The sequence below is a fragment of the Oryzias melastigma genome, linkage group LG18 (assembly GCF_002922805.2).
Source record: "Oryzias melastigma strain HK-1 linkage group LG18, ASM292280v2, whole genome shotgun sequence".
In the NCBI taxonomy this organism is placed as follows: Eukaryota; Metazoa; Chordata; class Actinopteri; order Beloniformes; family Adrianichthyidae; genus Oryzias; species Oryzias melastigma.
The window spans coordinates 18491754-18508677 of record NC_050529.1 but is presented as its reverse complement, the minus strand read 5'-3'; the positions used below and the strand labels follow the sequence as shown (position 1 = coordinate 18508677).

The window sequence follows — 16924 nt, the reverse complement described above, 5'->3', positions numbered from 1 at the left end:
AACAATAGTTTGATTGCATACTGCAATCAAACTAATAAGAAAACAGAAGAACAATAGTTTGATTGCATACTGCAATCAAACTAATTAAGAATCAGCAATCAATTCTCTCTGTGAGAGCATGCTGCCAACCCAAATAAAAACCAATTACCTTCTTGCTCTAATGTGACACCACTGTGTTGCTCTGGAAGCTTTTTAAAGATGTGTAGATTCCTAAGATGGGCGGGATGAGCAGACTGAGGAATATATTTTTATAATTCTGTCGTGGAGGTTCCTAACTATTAGAATCAACTGTTTCTATAATGACGTGTCTCATGCAAAATAATGCTTGTTTAAAAGAATAAAGTAGACGGATTGTTTCTGGTTGGTGAGGTTTGCTACATGGTGTTCTAATACACTTTTATGAAGCTATATCAGCTTAAAGTGAACGAAACAAACAGGTTTTAAATTAGGAAAAAAAATCTTTAAAATTTGAAAAAATACACATTGAAAAATTGAAGGAATATTAAGAATGTAAGAAAAAAAATAAATTTGAAATAAACCTATTTAAAATTAAATGAATTAATGATATTTTTTAAAAAGACAACACATTGTACATTTTAAATCAAAATAAAAAACTATAAATTAAAAGTTGCTTCCCTTTTTTAAATTTGTAAAAGATACTATTGTGTTTTTTTCTAATTTTTTTATTCTCCATCTCTCGTTTTCAGTCCTCGGTTCACAATTTCAGTTCAAAATTTTTGTTTTCAGAGTTGAGCCCCTATTCTCTGTTGGGACGGGGCTTTAAGCCCATTAGCAACCATGCTTGACATAGTGGGATGGAGAATATAGTGATGTCATTTTTCTGGAAAAAAATAAATAAAATATAACAAACAAACTAAAAAGTGTCTGCTTTTAGAACCTGTGTCATCCATTCTTTTTTATTTTAAAGATTCAATTTTCAAATTTACAAATTTTATATTCAAATTGTCTATAACTTTAAGAATGTTCAGTTTTTTTCATTATTTGTTTCATGTTTAGAATACATTTGTCTAAAATGTGAGATTCATTTACAAATTTTATTTTTCTAAATATTTATTGCATGCTTAGAGTATATTTGTTCAAATATACATTTTATTTTACAATTTTTCTTTTCAAATGTTCTTTTTTTCAAGTTCAACATATTATTTTTATGATTAACTCATGTTATTTTCTTTTTTCTTTTTAATATTTATTTAATGCATACAATATATTTGTTAAAAAAATTTAAATTTATTTTTAATTATTTTATTTTCAATATTTATTTTATATTTAGAATATATTTGTTAAAATAAACAAAATTATTTTCACATTTTCACTTTTTTTTCTTCAATTTCACAATTTCTTTTAAGTTCAGAATATATATTTTCTATGTATTTTATATATTTTGTTTGAATTCCCAAATTCTTCTTTTTAAATATTGAAAACCTGCTTTTTTACTTGTTTTATTTTCTCAAATTTTTATTATTTTTTCAACTTAGCCGATATTTCTGATTTTAAAACTGTTGTTCAGATTTTTTCCTTTTTCTTTTTTCAAATTCTGATTTTTTTTTCACTTTAGCTGATCCTGATTTGACCAGAAACCCTTATTTTTCCTCATGTCCAGACAGGCATTGATTTATACATCCCTTTAACCTTTCTCAGAGCCTCTCAACATGATCCATTGCTGAGGCAGTAATCTAAGCCTACATGTCACGGTTTGAAAGTCCTTCCTGGATCTCCCTGTAGTTCTGCAATGTCCCTGCAGAAGCTTTAAAAGCAAACTGCCAGGTGGCAGAAAAGATAAAAAACATGGACCCCAAAAAAGATTCAAGGACAAAAGCATCAAACATTCAAAAAAAAGATCCAATGGTGTGTCATGGCATTTTGTATGAACATGTGAGATTTCCAGATGATGCATGAAAAATGGTTTTGAATCCAGTTGATTCTTGAGGGTAGAGAACAAAATACCAAAAATAAGTGTTTACAGTTCTTGTACAGTAAAAGAAAGTCAAAGGAAATGATTTGAATCCCAAATTTTGACCCATTTTTCTCCAGTTTTGGAAAATAAAAACTAAATGACATTTAAACCAAATGTATTGTTGTTCTATTCACAAAAGAAACAAGATAACATGAGAAACGCTTAAAGCCAGAGACACTTTTTAATGTGATCCCTGTCACAAGTCTCACAGTGGATGGAACAAAGAAAATAAACGTCTAAAAATGGCAGGATTTTTAATAGATTTTTTAATAAGGATGCCAAGTCTCTCAGAATTAAAGGTGAAAGAGGCTCTCTGATTCATGGAAAAACAGATTTTGGAGAAATCTCTCTGTATGAGGGATTTGACTGGATGTGTGGACTCTAGAGAAACTTCCAGAAACCAGGGTCAAGCCAAGATTAACATTCATGAAGACAAAACCATTTTTGAACGCGATCAAGAGGAGCTGCCATGTCCTGTGGGTGAGGATTAATTGGAAAAGCGTATTATGGTTGGATGGTTGCTGTGTTCTCAGCCTTTAACCCTCATAGCTCCTGAATAAATCAGTACATTTGCCAACAACATCATCTGTTTACGATGACACAAACATTGTTTTCATTTAAAATTTAACATAAATGTATCAAAAAGTTTTTAACTTCACAATATTTGAATTAAAATAAACATAACAAGATTTTTTGATGCACAATTGTGATACCCTTTGGAATAAATCCTATTGTTTTTGCTTTTTTAGACATTTCTCTCAATGTTATGACCTTGTCTTTGTTTATTTTTTGGATGTATACATTTTTATTTTGTCTCTACATATTAAACTTTTGCTATAAAACAAAAAAAAACGTTTTAAGTCTAAATCTTTGTGATTCAAGTTCATTGTGGAATTATTGTGTAATATAATCAAAAATATGTAAGTAAAAAAAGAAAATAAAAAAATGGAGATCAATCTGTCATTTACAGATCAGATAATTAACTTTTGCTGAAAAAAGTAACCTCCTCACTATTCTGCCATTTGATTTGCATCCCAACACTGTACTCTCACTAAAATGGACTTAACATCCACAGATTCCTGTAGATTTAAACCTATTTCACCTCCTTATTTGAGCCAACTTTTGCACATTTCATCTCCCGTGTACAATGCCAGCTCTCCATAACCGATTCTAAATAAAACTCCTCTTTGGGTTCTTTATCCTTTAAGTCAGCAGCACGAAGAGACTGGAATAAGTTACAAAAATGGCGTAGAATGGACTCTTTTTTTGCAAAAACCGTTTTAAAAGGAATCTTGATGATCATTCTAAAGAAAAAATGTTGCTGTAACCTAGTTTGATGATTCTACTAAATGTATTATTTTAAATATTGGAATGATTGTCTGTGTTTCTGCTCTTTTAACCTGTTTTTTACTTCTTTGTGTCTCCTGTATTTCATTTTTTTTTCTTTCTCAAAAGCTTTTTCCTAGGTCACAATAGAAAATGAGAAAAGTTTCTTAATTTGTCTAAATAAAAAGTTAAATAAACCACGCATTGCCACAAAAAACTAATTTAAAGATTAATTAATCAAATAAGTAGAAAATAATTTCAAAAAGGCCTTAGGCTACGAAGGGATAAAGAAGATAAAAACGGTAAAGATGCCCCTATCCCAAACGTTTTTAGACATGTTGCGGATTTCTTAGACATTTTTTAGTACATTTATGTTCTGTTGAAAAATAAAATCCAACAAAATGTCTTATAAAATCTCTTTTTTGTTTATTTAATTAAAAAATCAGAACTTATCCAGAATTTGAGATCACAGATTCTGTCAGTCTGCGTAAGAATCATGATTTTTTTTCTTATTCACATCCCGTTTTCTTTCAGTTTTCCCACACAGACCGACTGAACAAAGCCACCCATATTGAACCTCTGAACAAAATCCCACGGTTCTTCTCCACTATTTACCAAAAAGATTTTCCGTCTGTCTGAAAAGCCCTCGCCTCAGAAAACATCTTGTTTACCTTCCACTTCCAAGTTACATAAAGCACTTTATAGCTCATGTCGCTTAGATGCAAATTTTTGTCACCGACTTCTTTTTGATCTTACAAATACAGTTAATTATGCATCACCGATACGAAGAAGCTCTTTTCAATATTAAGGGAAACTTGAAAAGCTGAAGGGGGTGGAGGTGTTTGCCAAGCCCCAACTTTGGTTGCCATGGCGGCTTGGCAAACTGGTTGCTCACCTCTGGCATAGTGCACAATCAGCAGTAGGCTGATGAAGACCCTTACAGCAGCCATCTTCACGGTGGATTCACTGGAGACAGAAGACATTTGCAAATTGAGAGACGTTTGAATGCTTAAATTAGATCATTTTATTTCATTGTGCAGCAGGATATAGTTTGGAAGAGATTCAACCCAGAAACTATGCACTATGTATGCATTATATACATAAGAAAACTATAAAGAGATGAAATATGTCTCCTCAAAAACACAAACACTGGTTAAAGTACATGAATATGTTTCGTCAGACCATATTTTTTGCTATTACCTTGTACTGTAAGTTCCAGAAGACGCTTAAATCCTCAATTGAGATGATCCACATTTAGATAAAGATATGTTCAAAGAAACTGGAAAAAAAATTGACCCATAAATGGTTTTCTTTGGTGCAAAATGTATGCTGTGGTCAGCCTTCAAAGATGCAACAGGTTTCCGAACTAAACAGCAATAAAAAAAAAAAGACAAAACGGTACATTCCTTCTCTGCAAGGATGGAGGAAAATCACATCGTCTCATTCGGCAGATCCTCCAGCCTGCCTGTGTCAGAGGAACACCCGGTAACCTCTGCTAGCAGTGCGCCGTGGAGATCTAAAAAGACTCACGCGGGAAAAAAGAGAAACAGCAGGCTGTGTAAGTGAGAAAGAGGAGGGAGGCTGGAGCTTTAATGGATTTTCCTCCTCCATCAGGAGGAGAGAGACTGGTAGAGAACAAGGGAGGAGGAGGAGGAGAGGGGAGGGATGCAAGACCAAGAAAATGACTGCAAAACGGAGGCTACTTCAAAGAAAAACCCAAATATGAATCAGTCGTTTTTCGCTGAAAAGTTTTCATATTTCATCTTTACTTCTGCGACCATGAGGGCTTGTAGTGTCACCTCAAAGATGTGAGGTGTCAAAACCTGCCGATGTTTTAAATGCAGCTATAAAACCATTCATTTTTCAAAATAGAAATTTACCTTGTATAAAATACAGGTCATTTCAGAACTAGAGAACATTTGGGCCTCAAAATTCATGATTCTTTTCCGATTTTCTGCTACTAATAAACTAGACTATCGTACCATTTTTATTGCTTTATGTATTTGGTTTCTACAAACTTTGGTGCAACCCTTTAGAAATTCAATTCAATTTTGTTTATACAGCCTAATATCACAAAAAAATCGTCTCATTGGGCTTCACACCAGTAGTTATACAAAAACAGAAAATCAGCCATAAAAGAAAACAATAGCTGGTTGCTAAACTAAACTAAGATAAACAGATTAAGCTAAACTGCTTAGACTGTCCTTCTTAGTAAGGAAAAACTCCTAAAAAAACAAACAAAAAAAAGCCACAGGTCCACAGCCAAGATGAGCCAGAGGCGGAGTCCACGGTGAAAACAGGACCACAGATGATCCACCTGGAATCTCTCCCACCCTGAGATGCGAGACAAGCCAGAGGCGTGGTCCACGGTGAAGACCAAGAGCACAGACGATCCACTTGGAATCTCTCCCATTCTGCGATCCTAGTCGAGCCAGAGGCGTGGTCCACGGCCAAGAACAAGAGCATAGATGATCCACCCGGAATCTCTCCCACTCTGAGATCCAAGTCAAGCCAAAGGCGTGGTCCACGGCCAAGAGCAAGAGCACAGATGATACACCTGAAATTTCTCCCACTCTGAGATGCTAGTTGAGCCAGAGGCTTGGTTCACGGCCAAGAACAAGAGCATAGATGATCCACCCGGAATCCCTCCCATGCCGAGATGCGAGCCGAGCCAGAGGTTTGGTCCATTCCCAAGAACAGGAGCACAGATGATCCATGTGGAATCTCTCCCACTCTGAGATGCTAGTTGAGCCAGAGGCTTGGTCCACGGCCAAGAACAAGAGCATAGATTATTCACCCAAAATCCCTCCCATGCCGAGATGCGAGCCGAGCCAGAGGTTTGGTCCATTCCCAAGAACAGGAGCACAGATGATCCACGTGGAATCTCTCCCACTCTGAGATGCTAGTCGAGCCAGAGGTGTGGTCCACTGCACCAGACAGAAGCACAGAGAACTAAATAAAAAGCAGGTAACAGCAGAGTTGCAAATCTGAACTAATAACTTTCTCTTACGAGTGAGTTGTTTATCTGGCTGTTACAGATGACCAAGAAGACAAACTTACTTACGTAAAAAGTGTAAAAAAAAAAAAGTAATAATTGTCTTGTTCTGATTATGTGTGTAACAGGGTTGCATGGAGTGAGACAATCAGTCTAAGTTAATGCTGTAAAAATATGACACTGTAGAAGTGAGTAGAAAATTTTTGCTCTATTAGTTTTTTTGGAAAACTGTTTGATGTCAAATCCAGCAAGTTATGTGATTCTCCTCTGTTACATTGCCAAAAAAAATATATTACAATAATTAGAAATATTTGCTTTCATCAAACAAATGTTCCCACAATTACAACCCAGAAAGAAATATTAGCAGAAAATTAATTTTATATGAAACTTTAATTATTTTGTTTAAATTTGGACATGGAAGGGGTAGGATAATTTGCATTTTATGGGCTATACCAGACTTATTTGGTACTTTTAAAACACATTTTAAGGTTTCTTTTATCTTATTTTTTGTAGATTTGGTCTCAAGATAGGTAACTTTTTTCAGAAATGACATTTTTTTTTAGCGTTTTTATTATTTAAAAAATAATGAGTGGGATGTGAAATGTCCGACAACTCTGGAATGACCTTCACATGTTTTACACTCAAAAATGTATTTGAAAGTGGTACTATCGCACTTTTTTGGGGGGGAATTAACCCTAAAAACCTGAAAAAATTAAAGTTTATTTTTTCTTTAAATCTTGTTTGCATCAGGTGATGTTGAGAAATAACTTACAGTATTGGAATTTTTGTGCACAACATATGTAAATGTGCACTTTTTTCAAAAAATTCATCAATAATATATATATTCAGGGTCAATAATGTTTTCCAAAGCTGATAATATTATTTTTGTCATTAACTGGATCTCTTTTGACATTTTTTTGTATCTGCATGAATAAGGGATGGGCAGAAGAAAACAGAAGGTATTCTGTAGTTTAATTGTGTGCTGTCTGGTAATTCTGTAAAGAAGTGCTGCAGAGGGACAATTTTTGTTTCTGGAGCTGTTAAATAGACATTACAGTTCTACAGCTGTCAGGAAGAACAAAACATTCACGCCCCGCTGCTTTGGCGCTTCTTGATGCTGCAGGGGGACCACAGATTAAAAAATGACTGGAAAAAGCATCTGGCCTGAATCAAGTCACAATGTTTGTTACGTTATGCATAAAGTAAATAGCAACTCAATGATAAAAATGTGCACTGCATGCATCATATCCTAGGAAAATTCAAGGAAAAATCAATATTCGACTGCAGAGTTGTCAACAGCTTCATTCCAATCATCTTTTGATCTTTTTTTTGTTTTTTTTATGTCACTTAAAAAAAATCCAAAATCAAGCCAATTTGATGCTACGGTCACAACTGCCACAGCGAGATGGGGAGACAACAGTACAATCTTCAAGATTTCACGCCCGCCTCCCATTTTTTTTAGCAAATTGTTGCAGCAGTCATGAATGTAGATTGCAATAGTGAGGCCTATCAGAATTGCCCCCTTTTTATACACTCCGGGGCTAACAGGCGGCCGCCTACAGTCGCACCATCTAGTCAGACTTATTGCCGACATGTGATCCATCCAATCTGTTTGTCTGTAAGTGGAGGAATCGGAGTTTATAATTTGACTTTCTAAGAAATACGTCAGCTTTTTCACAAAAATATTGTTATCATCTGCTTCTGATTCACAACTATTTGAATAAAGAAATACTCGGAAATGTTATTTTGAGCTTAATTTTCTTTACATATGTTTAAAAATGGACAAGAACATGTTAAGAAACACAATTTTTATTAGAGTGGATCTTCAACTTCATATTTCACTGATGGGTAATTGATTACTTTTCTATATCACAGTAAAAAAAATCCAAAAATAGATCTATTTCATGCACACAATTTCATCACATTAATGTGTTTGGAGGTCACTAATAGTCTGGAAATGTGTTTTTAGTTTTAAATACAATAGCTGCTAATCATCAGTAGTCTGGCAGGTATAGGTGGGATAAGTGAAGAAGAAGTGTGACAGGAGCACGTAGGTGAAGCCCTGAGGATGACAAAAGGAAAGAAGGAGGAAAACATGCAGCAGACGGAGACTGAAAAATAAAAGTGGCGTTTGGTTGTGTTAATGGAATCTAAAACAAACGAGAAAAACTCAATAAAATTGAGCAGGTTATAAAATACAGATATGTTAATGTGTTGGTGCAGATATATGGAGATTATCTATAACATTCTGAAGGGGTGCGTGTCTAAAATGGTATTTGTGGCTCATTTAATGTGAATTCAAGTGTAGAGAAGGCTGCATGAGGCTAGCTAAATAAATGGCATCTTTGGTTAATACATCACTATTGATTTGTTTTCTTCATCTGGAAAGGTGATTGCTGCTCGTCAGCTCTTAGATGAGCTTTTGGCTGAAAATTTCTCTTTGAATGATTTAAAAAAAGGGAAAAAAAGATTTATTTCTGTTGATTGTTAATTTCTTCTATTGTCAGACGCAATTATGTCAGGTGTTCAAAATTAAAAGTTTATTGTTTATTAAAAATAAACAATAAATAAATAAAATAAATCTTGCAAATAAAATATAAATAAATAAAACAGTAACATTTGGATTTTGATTCCTTTAAACATTAAAACATTTTTTTACATACATAATTAGCACCTCCAGAATGATAATAGATAATAAATCCACTGACTTTATGGTCGTTTTAGTCTATGATTACAAATTGTTGTAATCCTGAGGAATATTTCAGTTTAATTTGCCTGATTCTGTTGGTTTAGGTTGATTTAAGAATAAAAAACACCGTAATCTTTGTCCTTTTTTTTTGTAATTGATGTGTGTAGAAATTGTAATGTAATTTTATGTGTTTATCATGTCGATGGTCCGTGGTACAAATCAATTTCCTGCTGGTTCCATAACAGATTTACAATGCATGTGTGAAAATTTCATTTTAAACGATCCAATTCTCTGTCCTAAATTCGATAAAGGACATTTTTAACCAAAAATTCAGCCAGTATGACAGAGAGATAAATACCTGGAACTGAACAGTGTAGGTGAAATTTTCCAGATTCCTTATATTTCTTGGAAGATAATCAATTGTAAATTAAATATGTGTGTAAAGAAACAAGAATTAATGTCAAATCCATTCACGTTTTAGTTTATAACTGTTGTTTTTCCACATCAAATACCCCAAATGGACTGTATGGTCTGCTAAATTCAACATGTTTCCACATATTTGGACTATAATGATGGATTGATCACTTTTTGCTGCCATCACATCTGTGTTGTTTGTTGTGATAACACAAATGTTAAGCTGCATTTGCACCGAACGCGATTCATGCGGCCAGATTTCAATGTTAAGTCAATGATACAGATGCAAATTGAAGCGATCAATGAATTCCCGCGGCGTGATTTGAAAGGCGCGGCGGTCTGGAAGCAGCTTGTTTTGAGCAGCGAAGTTGCCGCGCAAATTGTATTCAGTGAGAATGCACCTTATTAGTAAAATAAACTGTTACATCCCCTATGGGTAAACCTGGCTTGGGTTTAGGGGGGAAATAACAAAACCTGGACACTAATGAGAATAAAAGGAACATAGTTGATTAAATAAAGGAAATCCTGTGTCCTGAAATGAGAGAACAAGAATCAAATAATTAGTGCTTTGGTCCAAACAAAAAGACAAAAAAAGAGGGAATTAGAAACTAAATTATATAATTTAAGAAGACTGCTGACCCAACTAGTCAAAATCTACCTGAAGAAAACAAATAAACAAAGCCGGAAAATCAAGACTACCAAGGTCTAACACCAAACTAAAATAACCAAACCCAGTAATGTAAGACGACTGAGGAAAAAAGGAAAAAAAACACACCAGCACAACTCAAAGTAAACCCCAAATTAGAGAAACTGTATTAATATATATTTTTAAAATGTGTAAAATTTAAATACTGTTATGATTCCCTCAACTTAAAATATATATTTTCTCCTTAAGGAATATATATAAGATTATAGCAAATACTACTGGTCATTTGGAGTAATTATTTACTATTTTAGCAGTTTTTTTTATTTAGCTTGTTAAGTAGAACTAATGCAGCTGATCATTACTTTTGGGAAATAAACCACAGAAATCTACAGAGTGGAACCAAGAAAAGCAGATTATGTAAATGAGTTATAGCTTAAATTTAATAAGGATTGTGTTCATTATAATATAACAACAGAGAATTGAATACAATTACTGAACAATATTGTTGGAAAGAGAATAAATAATTAAGATTAAAAGGAATAAATAAAAGAATAAATTTAACATGTGTCAAATAATCTAAAGGTCAAATTTAAAATGTGTTAATATAACACAAACACAAAAAAACACTTGTCCTTTCTATAGGAATTCATTCTTGAAAAAAACTGATTTGTACCTTAAATAAAAAAAAAAATAGACATTTTGTCTGAGGTGGTGTTGCACCTTTTCCAGCACCTTCATATTGGTGTCCTTTAATAAAAAGTTCTGTGGTACATTCCTATCTCCCTACCAAAGTCATTGCTTGAAGCGAGATAAACTAAATGAAAAACGAGATGAAAACAACCCAGTTTCACTGTGCTCAGAGCCATTAAGTGAAAAAGCCACACCATAAGAAACCTGAATGTTTATTTATTTATATTGATCCAGAAACAAATAAAAATCCAGTTTAAATAATTTATTAATGGAACAGACAATATAAATTAAACACAGCAACTTCACTTAAATACACAAGGTGCTTAACGGTGAGAAAACTTACATTTTAAGGCATTTTTTTGTGTATCCACAACTTAAATCTGGCTCCAGACTTAGCTGGCTCTATTTCGAGATATACAAGACTTGGAATCACATAGATTGAGTTCACCTCCATGATCAATCTTCAACAGTAGACACTTTCGCGTATGAAAATACGTCAAAGTTGGTTTAACTTGCAACATACGTTCAATTGACGTGATTTGTGCATAAATCTCAGAAAAGATTTATGCGTGGAGTTTGACTGAAAGAGAGTCAAAATCGTGATAAGCATGGAAAAAGCAAATGTGCATTTATATTTCAGATATTTTTCAAAGTTTCTGTGTCTTTAAAATGACTTTTTAATTTTTTTAATTTTGTTTACTAAGGAATTTTTGGCTATTTTGGAGTTTAGCTAATAATTAAGCAAGAATTTAGCTTCCTTTTTGTTGCCTAATTTGGCCTCTACTGAGTTTTTATGCTAATTTGGATTTTAGCTAAAAATTTAGCAATAAGCTAAAGTTTTGGGGTGATTTGTTATCTACTGAGATTTTTAGGCTAATTTAGGTTCTATTTTAGCCAAAGGCTAACATTTTTGAGTAATTTAGTTTACTGAGGAATTTTGGGCTATTTTGGAGTTTAGCTAATAATTAAGTAACAAGTTAGCCTCTTTTTTGTTGCCTAATTTGGTCTCTACTGAGTTTTTTATGCTAATTTGGATTTTAGCTAAAAATTTAGCGATAAGCTAAAGTTTTTGGGTAATTTGTCATCTACTGAGATTTTTTAGGCTAATTTAGGTTTTATTTTAGCCAAAGACTAACATTTTGAGTAATTTAGTTTACTGAGGCATTTTAGGCTATTTTGGAGTTTAGCTAGCAATCAAGCAACGAGCTAACTTTTTTGGCTAATTCGGCATCTACTATTTTTACTCATTTTTACCTACTAAAAGGTAAAAATGAAAAAAAAAATCACATTTTGAGAGATGGTAGTTTCTTTTTTTGCTTTTGATCGTGCCAAAAATACTAATAACTAATCTTTATTATTTAAAAAAATTGTAATAAATTTTCCAAATTTCTTAAAGTAAATCTAATCCTTCTTCTTCAAGGTTTTGATCAATAGAAAACTAGTCCAAATGGCTCTTTTATTGTTAAAGGTTACTGACTCCTGCTTTAGTCTCTCCTTGTTTGCATTCTTGTTAAGGTGCAATATAAATAAATATAAATTGAAATTATTTAAAATGTACAAAATATTTTTAAAAAATTTGCCATATCCCCTCACTTAGGAGTTATATTAAACAACGTTTACATCTATAAAATTAACTGCATGCTCTGCAGTCCTCGTTCTGCCCTTGTTATTTAGTTTTTGACAAACATTTGCTGGAATTTTTGGTGTTTTTGACCCATTTTTCTAACCAACTTTTTACATGTTTCTATATACAAAATTACAACCAAAAAAAATCAAATAAATAGGTAAATATATATAAAGAAATTAGATTATAAGAAAAAACTAAAAAATAATGACAACTGCCACTATCAGATGAAACTTGATGAATCTCACATATAAAACTGAACTCTCTTGTCAGTCTGTGGTCTAAACTCCACCTTCGCCTCAGTCGCTGCCGTCATGTTTGGGTTTACTGGAGCATCCAGAACATCCGCCGAGGCCTTTCTCCTTGGTGTTGTAGTCAAAGTGAGGCAGAACGATTACGCCTCCCTCTGCTTCCCTGTCAGCCTCGTCCTTCAGAGCTCTTTCCTCATCCACGGACATGATGCTTTTCACCAAACACGCCATGGCGGCATCGATGTTGGTGTTGTCCTGTGGAGAAGGGATTGAGGGTAAAAGATGAGGGCGATTGTGGAGGGAAAAATGGGCCAGTCATTTTTTATCTTTTTTAGTGCAGAATATTTTGGATCTGTGTGTCTAAACTTTTGTTTCTGTTTCTTACAGACATATTTGCTATGACTTATTGCTCAATTTCAGCATCTTCAACTATCAGCACTAGCATCTTCAGCGGCCAAATTCAGCTTACAGCATTCACACTAGCATAATCACAGGTAATGCTAAATATCTAGTTTTTAAAACGTTTTAGTATTATTTTTTTCTATGAAGATTACAGAATTATTATTTAAAGTTACACTTTTTTATTGTTTAAAATTGGACTATTTGTGGGGAAACTGTAAATGTTAACATTTGGGCTGTGATTGTTATATTATATTATTATACTTTACAACTCAGGTAATAAAAGACTTCAATTTTTTGCAGATTAATACTTAGGCTGTTTGAAATTTTAACCAATAGGGGTCAGTAAACATGCCAACTTTCCATTATGAAAAGTAACATTTTTTTCGCTCTTTTACTTAATCACAAATTTAGCAATGTAAGGCTTTATTAAGGTAGAATTTTATCTTAAATATGTTTCATCTAAAGAATAAAGAATTAAAAGTAAAAAAAGATAAATAGAAAAACCCAAGAAAATCAAAACAGAACAAATAATGTTACGATAAGCTAAGAGTCCAACTTATAACAAAACTTCAATATACATATACAAATCATCTCCACAGATTTTAAAATTTATTTGAAATTCAATTAACATTTTGTATATATTATTTTACATATGTATGCTTTGGAGTATTTTAAGTACATTTCTACTTCAACCAAATATGAATAGATTTCTTTTCAGCATTCTTAGCAAAATGTATAAAAACATTTTTTTTTTTTGCCATACAAGCTATTCTTTAACTATTTATAAAAGTAATGCTAAGCATTGTAATAGTTATTTAGATGTCAAAATTAGGAAAAATGGTAAAAAATAAAAAACTTTTTTTTACTTTTTAAGGTACAAAACCAATGTATCTGTATTTTCTCAGTGGTTACTCTGAATCCAGATGTAATACTTGAAAAATTGTTGGGTAGACCTAAATCTGATGTAGGCAAACTAAAGTAGAGATAAAGTGAGCTTCTGACCTTTGAACTAACACAGAAATAATGCTGTTTGGAGCAGAGGTTGTCTCTTTCTGACAGGTTGGTCTTTTTTTTGTAATTTTCCAGGAGCTAAATTGTTTGTTTGGCTTTTGGATCTGTGATGTTTAAGGTCACTCTGTCATAGTGACTCCTGGCCAGAGGAGAAGGTGAGGATGTTGTCACTGGAACGGAGGGTAGACCCGTGTTAGCACAGTGACATTTATCTAAGAGGTTGTCGGAAAAATGTCATCCTGACCCCGCTCAACTTTACTCTGATAGGACTGAAACTAATTCCTGAATGTGCGTGTTTTGTCAATCATAGAGCAGATGAGGACTGCTCCATCTGCAGAATTATCTACTCCCTTCACAGCCCACATCCGCCTCCAGGTGGAAGACGGAGCTGCGAAGGGAGGTGACGGTGGTATTGACATTGAGAGAAATGCTGGTAAGAACAACCTTGGTTTATTCCAAATAAAGACGAGAGCTGGGGATTTTCAAAGTAAAATAACTGCTTTGGTTCAAGGTTTAATCTTTAATGATCACTTAAAATTTGTACAAGACAAACAAGAATGTAATGGAATGAATGAACTGGATAAAAATCCTCACTACAGATCTTTTTTATGAAGATTTAAAACGAACATTAACAAAATGTTTTTGATGCTAACTTTATGAAGTACTTGATATATCACTTTTTTCTGTTTTGTTGTCTTAAAAAGTAAAATACCTTTTTTTATTCTGGTGATTAAAGTTTTTTTATTGTGTTATTACTAGGGCAAGAGCCTGGCGACACAATACATATCGCGATACATTTCTCACAAAACGATACATATCATGATATATATCAAGACTGTACTAGAATACTTCTTCACTTTTGTGCTGCCAACTAGTGGTCAGGGGTTTAGGTGGAAAACAAAAGTAAGACACTGAAGGATGCTTATAAAATATATTATATAAAAATATTGTCTCGTCAGCATTTTAAATCGATACAAGTATCACCAAACGAAATATCACGATATCTCGCTAAATCGATTTTTTCCTGGCGAAAATCACAGATTAGGTATAAAAACAAAATATTTGAATTTGTCTTCTGGAAACTCTGTTGTTTAATTTAAATTTGTCCAGAAATTCTGTTTTTTTGTACCCTTTTTTATTAGTTTTATCTAGTTTTTTTCTAAATTTTTCTTAATTGTGTAAGTGGAAACAAATAAAAGAAAAACCTCTTTTGAAGTAGTTTGATCCAGTTGGATTGCAGGTGTTCTCCTCAGTTGGAATCTACTCACAGGTGGAGGTGTGTCTGGCTCCTCCTCTGTATTTAGGGTGAACAGCTCCCCTTCCCACAATGTGCACCACTGAGTTTTCTTCATTTTTAGACAATGCAGGCGCTCACTGTTCTGGAAAAATCCTGTCGCTCCCGTCCCAAAATAAATGAATGATCGGCTTCCTAATTGCTGAAAGCCCCGCCCCCTAAAGCGAGTACTCAACCTCGTTCATCTACCTCCTTTTTTATTAGACTAAAAGATTGTTTTTGTCCAAAAACTACAAATAATTACATTTTTTTTCTCTTTCATTCAATAAATCTCAATCACATCATATTAAATAAGTTAAAGTTTATTTTTGACGTAGTTTTATTATGCCGATCTCACAGCCAATCGGCATGATGTCCTCAAGCGTCCATCAGTTCCATAGAGTTAAAGCACTTTTGCCCTCACCGTTGCATTCTTTTCATAGCATTTTCGTGGTTTAATTGACGATTTATGACTTTTTTTAATGTTTTTTGTACGAATCTCCTGCATTGCTTTCATGGAACTTGATTGGGTCCTTTTACTTAGTAGGGGTGTGTAAGGGCAAGAGTCTGGCGGATTGATACGTATCACGATATATCCCAGGACTGTGCCAGAACCTTTTTTTAATTTTGTTTTTTTAAAGAGTATGACTTAGAAAAAACTCTACCAGAATACCAATGCATCTTTCATTGCAATAAAACAGTACAATTCTTTTAATTTCATGATCAAATTGTTAAGCACTGCAACTGTATCTCATTTTGGCTACAAGTTGTTTTTACTCGACCAAATTCATGCTGCTTTTATTTTGGCAAATTGAGAAATATTTGTTCTTAAAGGAAACAATCAGACAATTTTCTGATTTCCACAACAAAATATCTTTTAGAATTAAAAAAAAAAACATAGTATGAATGTCCCTTAACTAAAGAGGTTCTCAAAGTATGATTGAGGAAATAAATTGCTGTTTATTTCCAACATTGCTAAATGCAGCTTTTAAGGTTTGGAAAAAAACAATTTGGAACGATTGGGAAAAAAAAAAACATATTCTTTCCAGAAACATGACCGTCAATACTTTTAATCGATACAAGTTAATGAAATATCGGGATATATCACCATATCGATTTTTCCTTACTCCCCTAGGAATTAGTTTGAAAGAATTTACTTAATGTTAAAAACACAAAACAGACAAAAAGTCAAAGAAAGATCACATCTTACCTTTGCGGAAGTCTCATACCAGCCCACAAAGCCGTACTCCCTGGAGAAGTTCTCCAGTTTGGGCAGCTTGGGGCACAAGCCGTGTCTGCGTTGGTCACACTTGTTGGCCAACAGGACGGCTGGAACCGGTCTCCCGTTACTCAGGGCGACCTGAAGAAACGGAAAAAAGAAGAGGAGAGATAAAGAAAGCCATTATAACATGGGAGGAAGGACTAAGCCTGCAGCTGATCCTCAGCAGGTCTTTGTTCACGGATGTGTTTGGGTTCATTCAGTGGAACCAGGCTGCACGGATTACTGAAGCTCAGAGCAAAACCCAGAAACAGAGTCTGTGTGTGATCAGTGAAAATTGATCACTTATAAAGACAAGAGCCTGAATCCACAGAAGCTTTCAACCAATCAGTTAGACAGTTAGAACCGT

The 16924-nt window shown here is 33.7% G+C and overlaps 2 protein-coding genes and 1 long non-coding RNA gene across 3 annotated transcripts in view; 1 reads left to right on the top strand and 2 right to left on the bottom strand.

Moving 5' to 3' along the window:
- LOC112156178 overlaps positions 1-6360 on the bottom strand; it is a 7717-nt gene extending 1357 nt beyond the window's left edge. The window contains exons 1-2 of the long non-coding RNA XR_002920929.2: positions 4502-6360; positions 4197-4267 (exon numbers count right to left, since the gene is read on the bottom strand). This is a non-coding gene — a long non-coding RNA (uncharacterized LOC112156178). The remainder of the gene's footprint in view (positions 1-4196; positions 4268-4501) is intronic.
- A 5671-nt stretch (positions 6361-12031) lies between these two features.
- zgc:162171 (uncharacterized protein LOC565931 homolog) overlaps positions 12032-16924 on the bottom strand; it is an 18767-nt gene continuing 13874 nt past the window's right edge. Inside the window, exons 3-4 of the mRNA XM_024288375.2 lie at positions 16507-16656; positions 12032-12865 (exon numbers count right to left, since the gene is read on the bottom strand). Coding sequence (XP_024144143.1) covers positions 12659-12865; positions 16507-16656 — 357 coding nt within the window. The 3' untranslated portion in view covers positions 12032-12658. The remainder of the gene's footprint in view (positions 12866-16506; positions 16657-16924) is intronic.
- rab39bb (RAB39B, member RAS oncogene family b) overlaps positions 14277-16924 on the top strand; it is a 26640-nt gene continuing 23992 nt past the window's right edge. The window contains exon 1 of the mRNA XM_024288378.2: positions 14277-14456. The gene's annotated coding sequence lies outside the window, so the exon portion shown is untranslated. The remainder of the gene's footprint in view (positions 14457-16924) is intronic.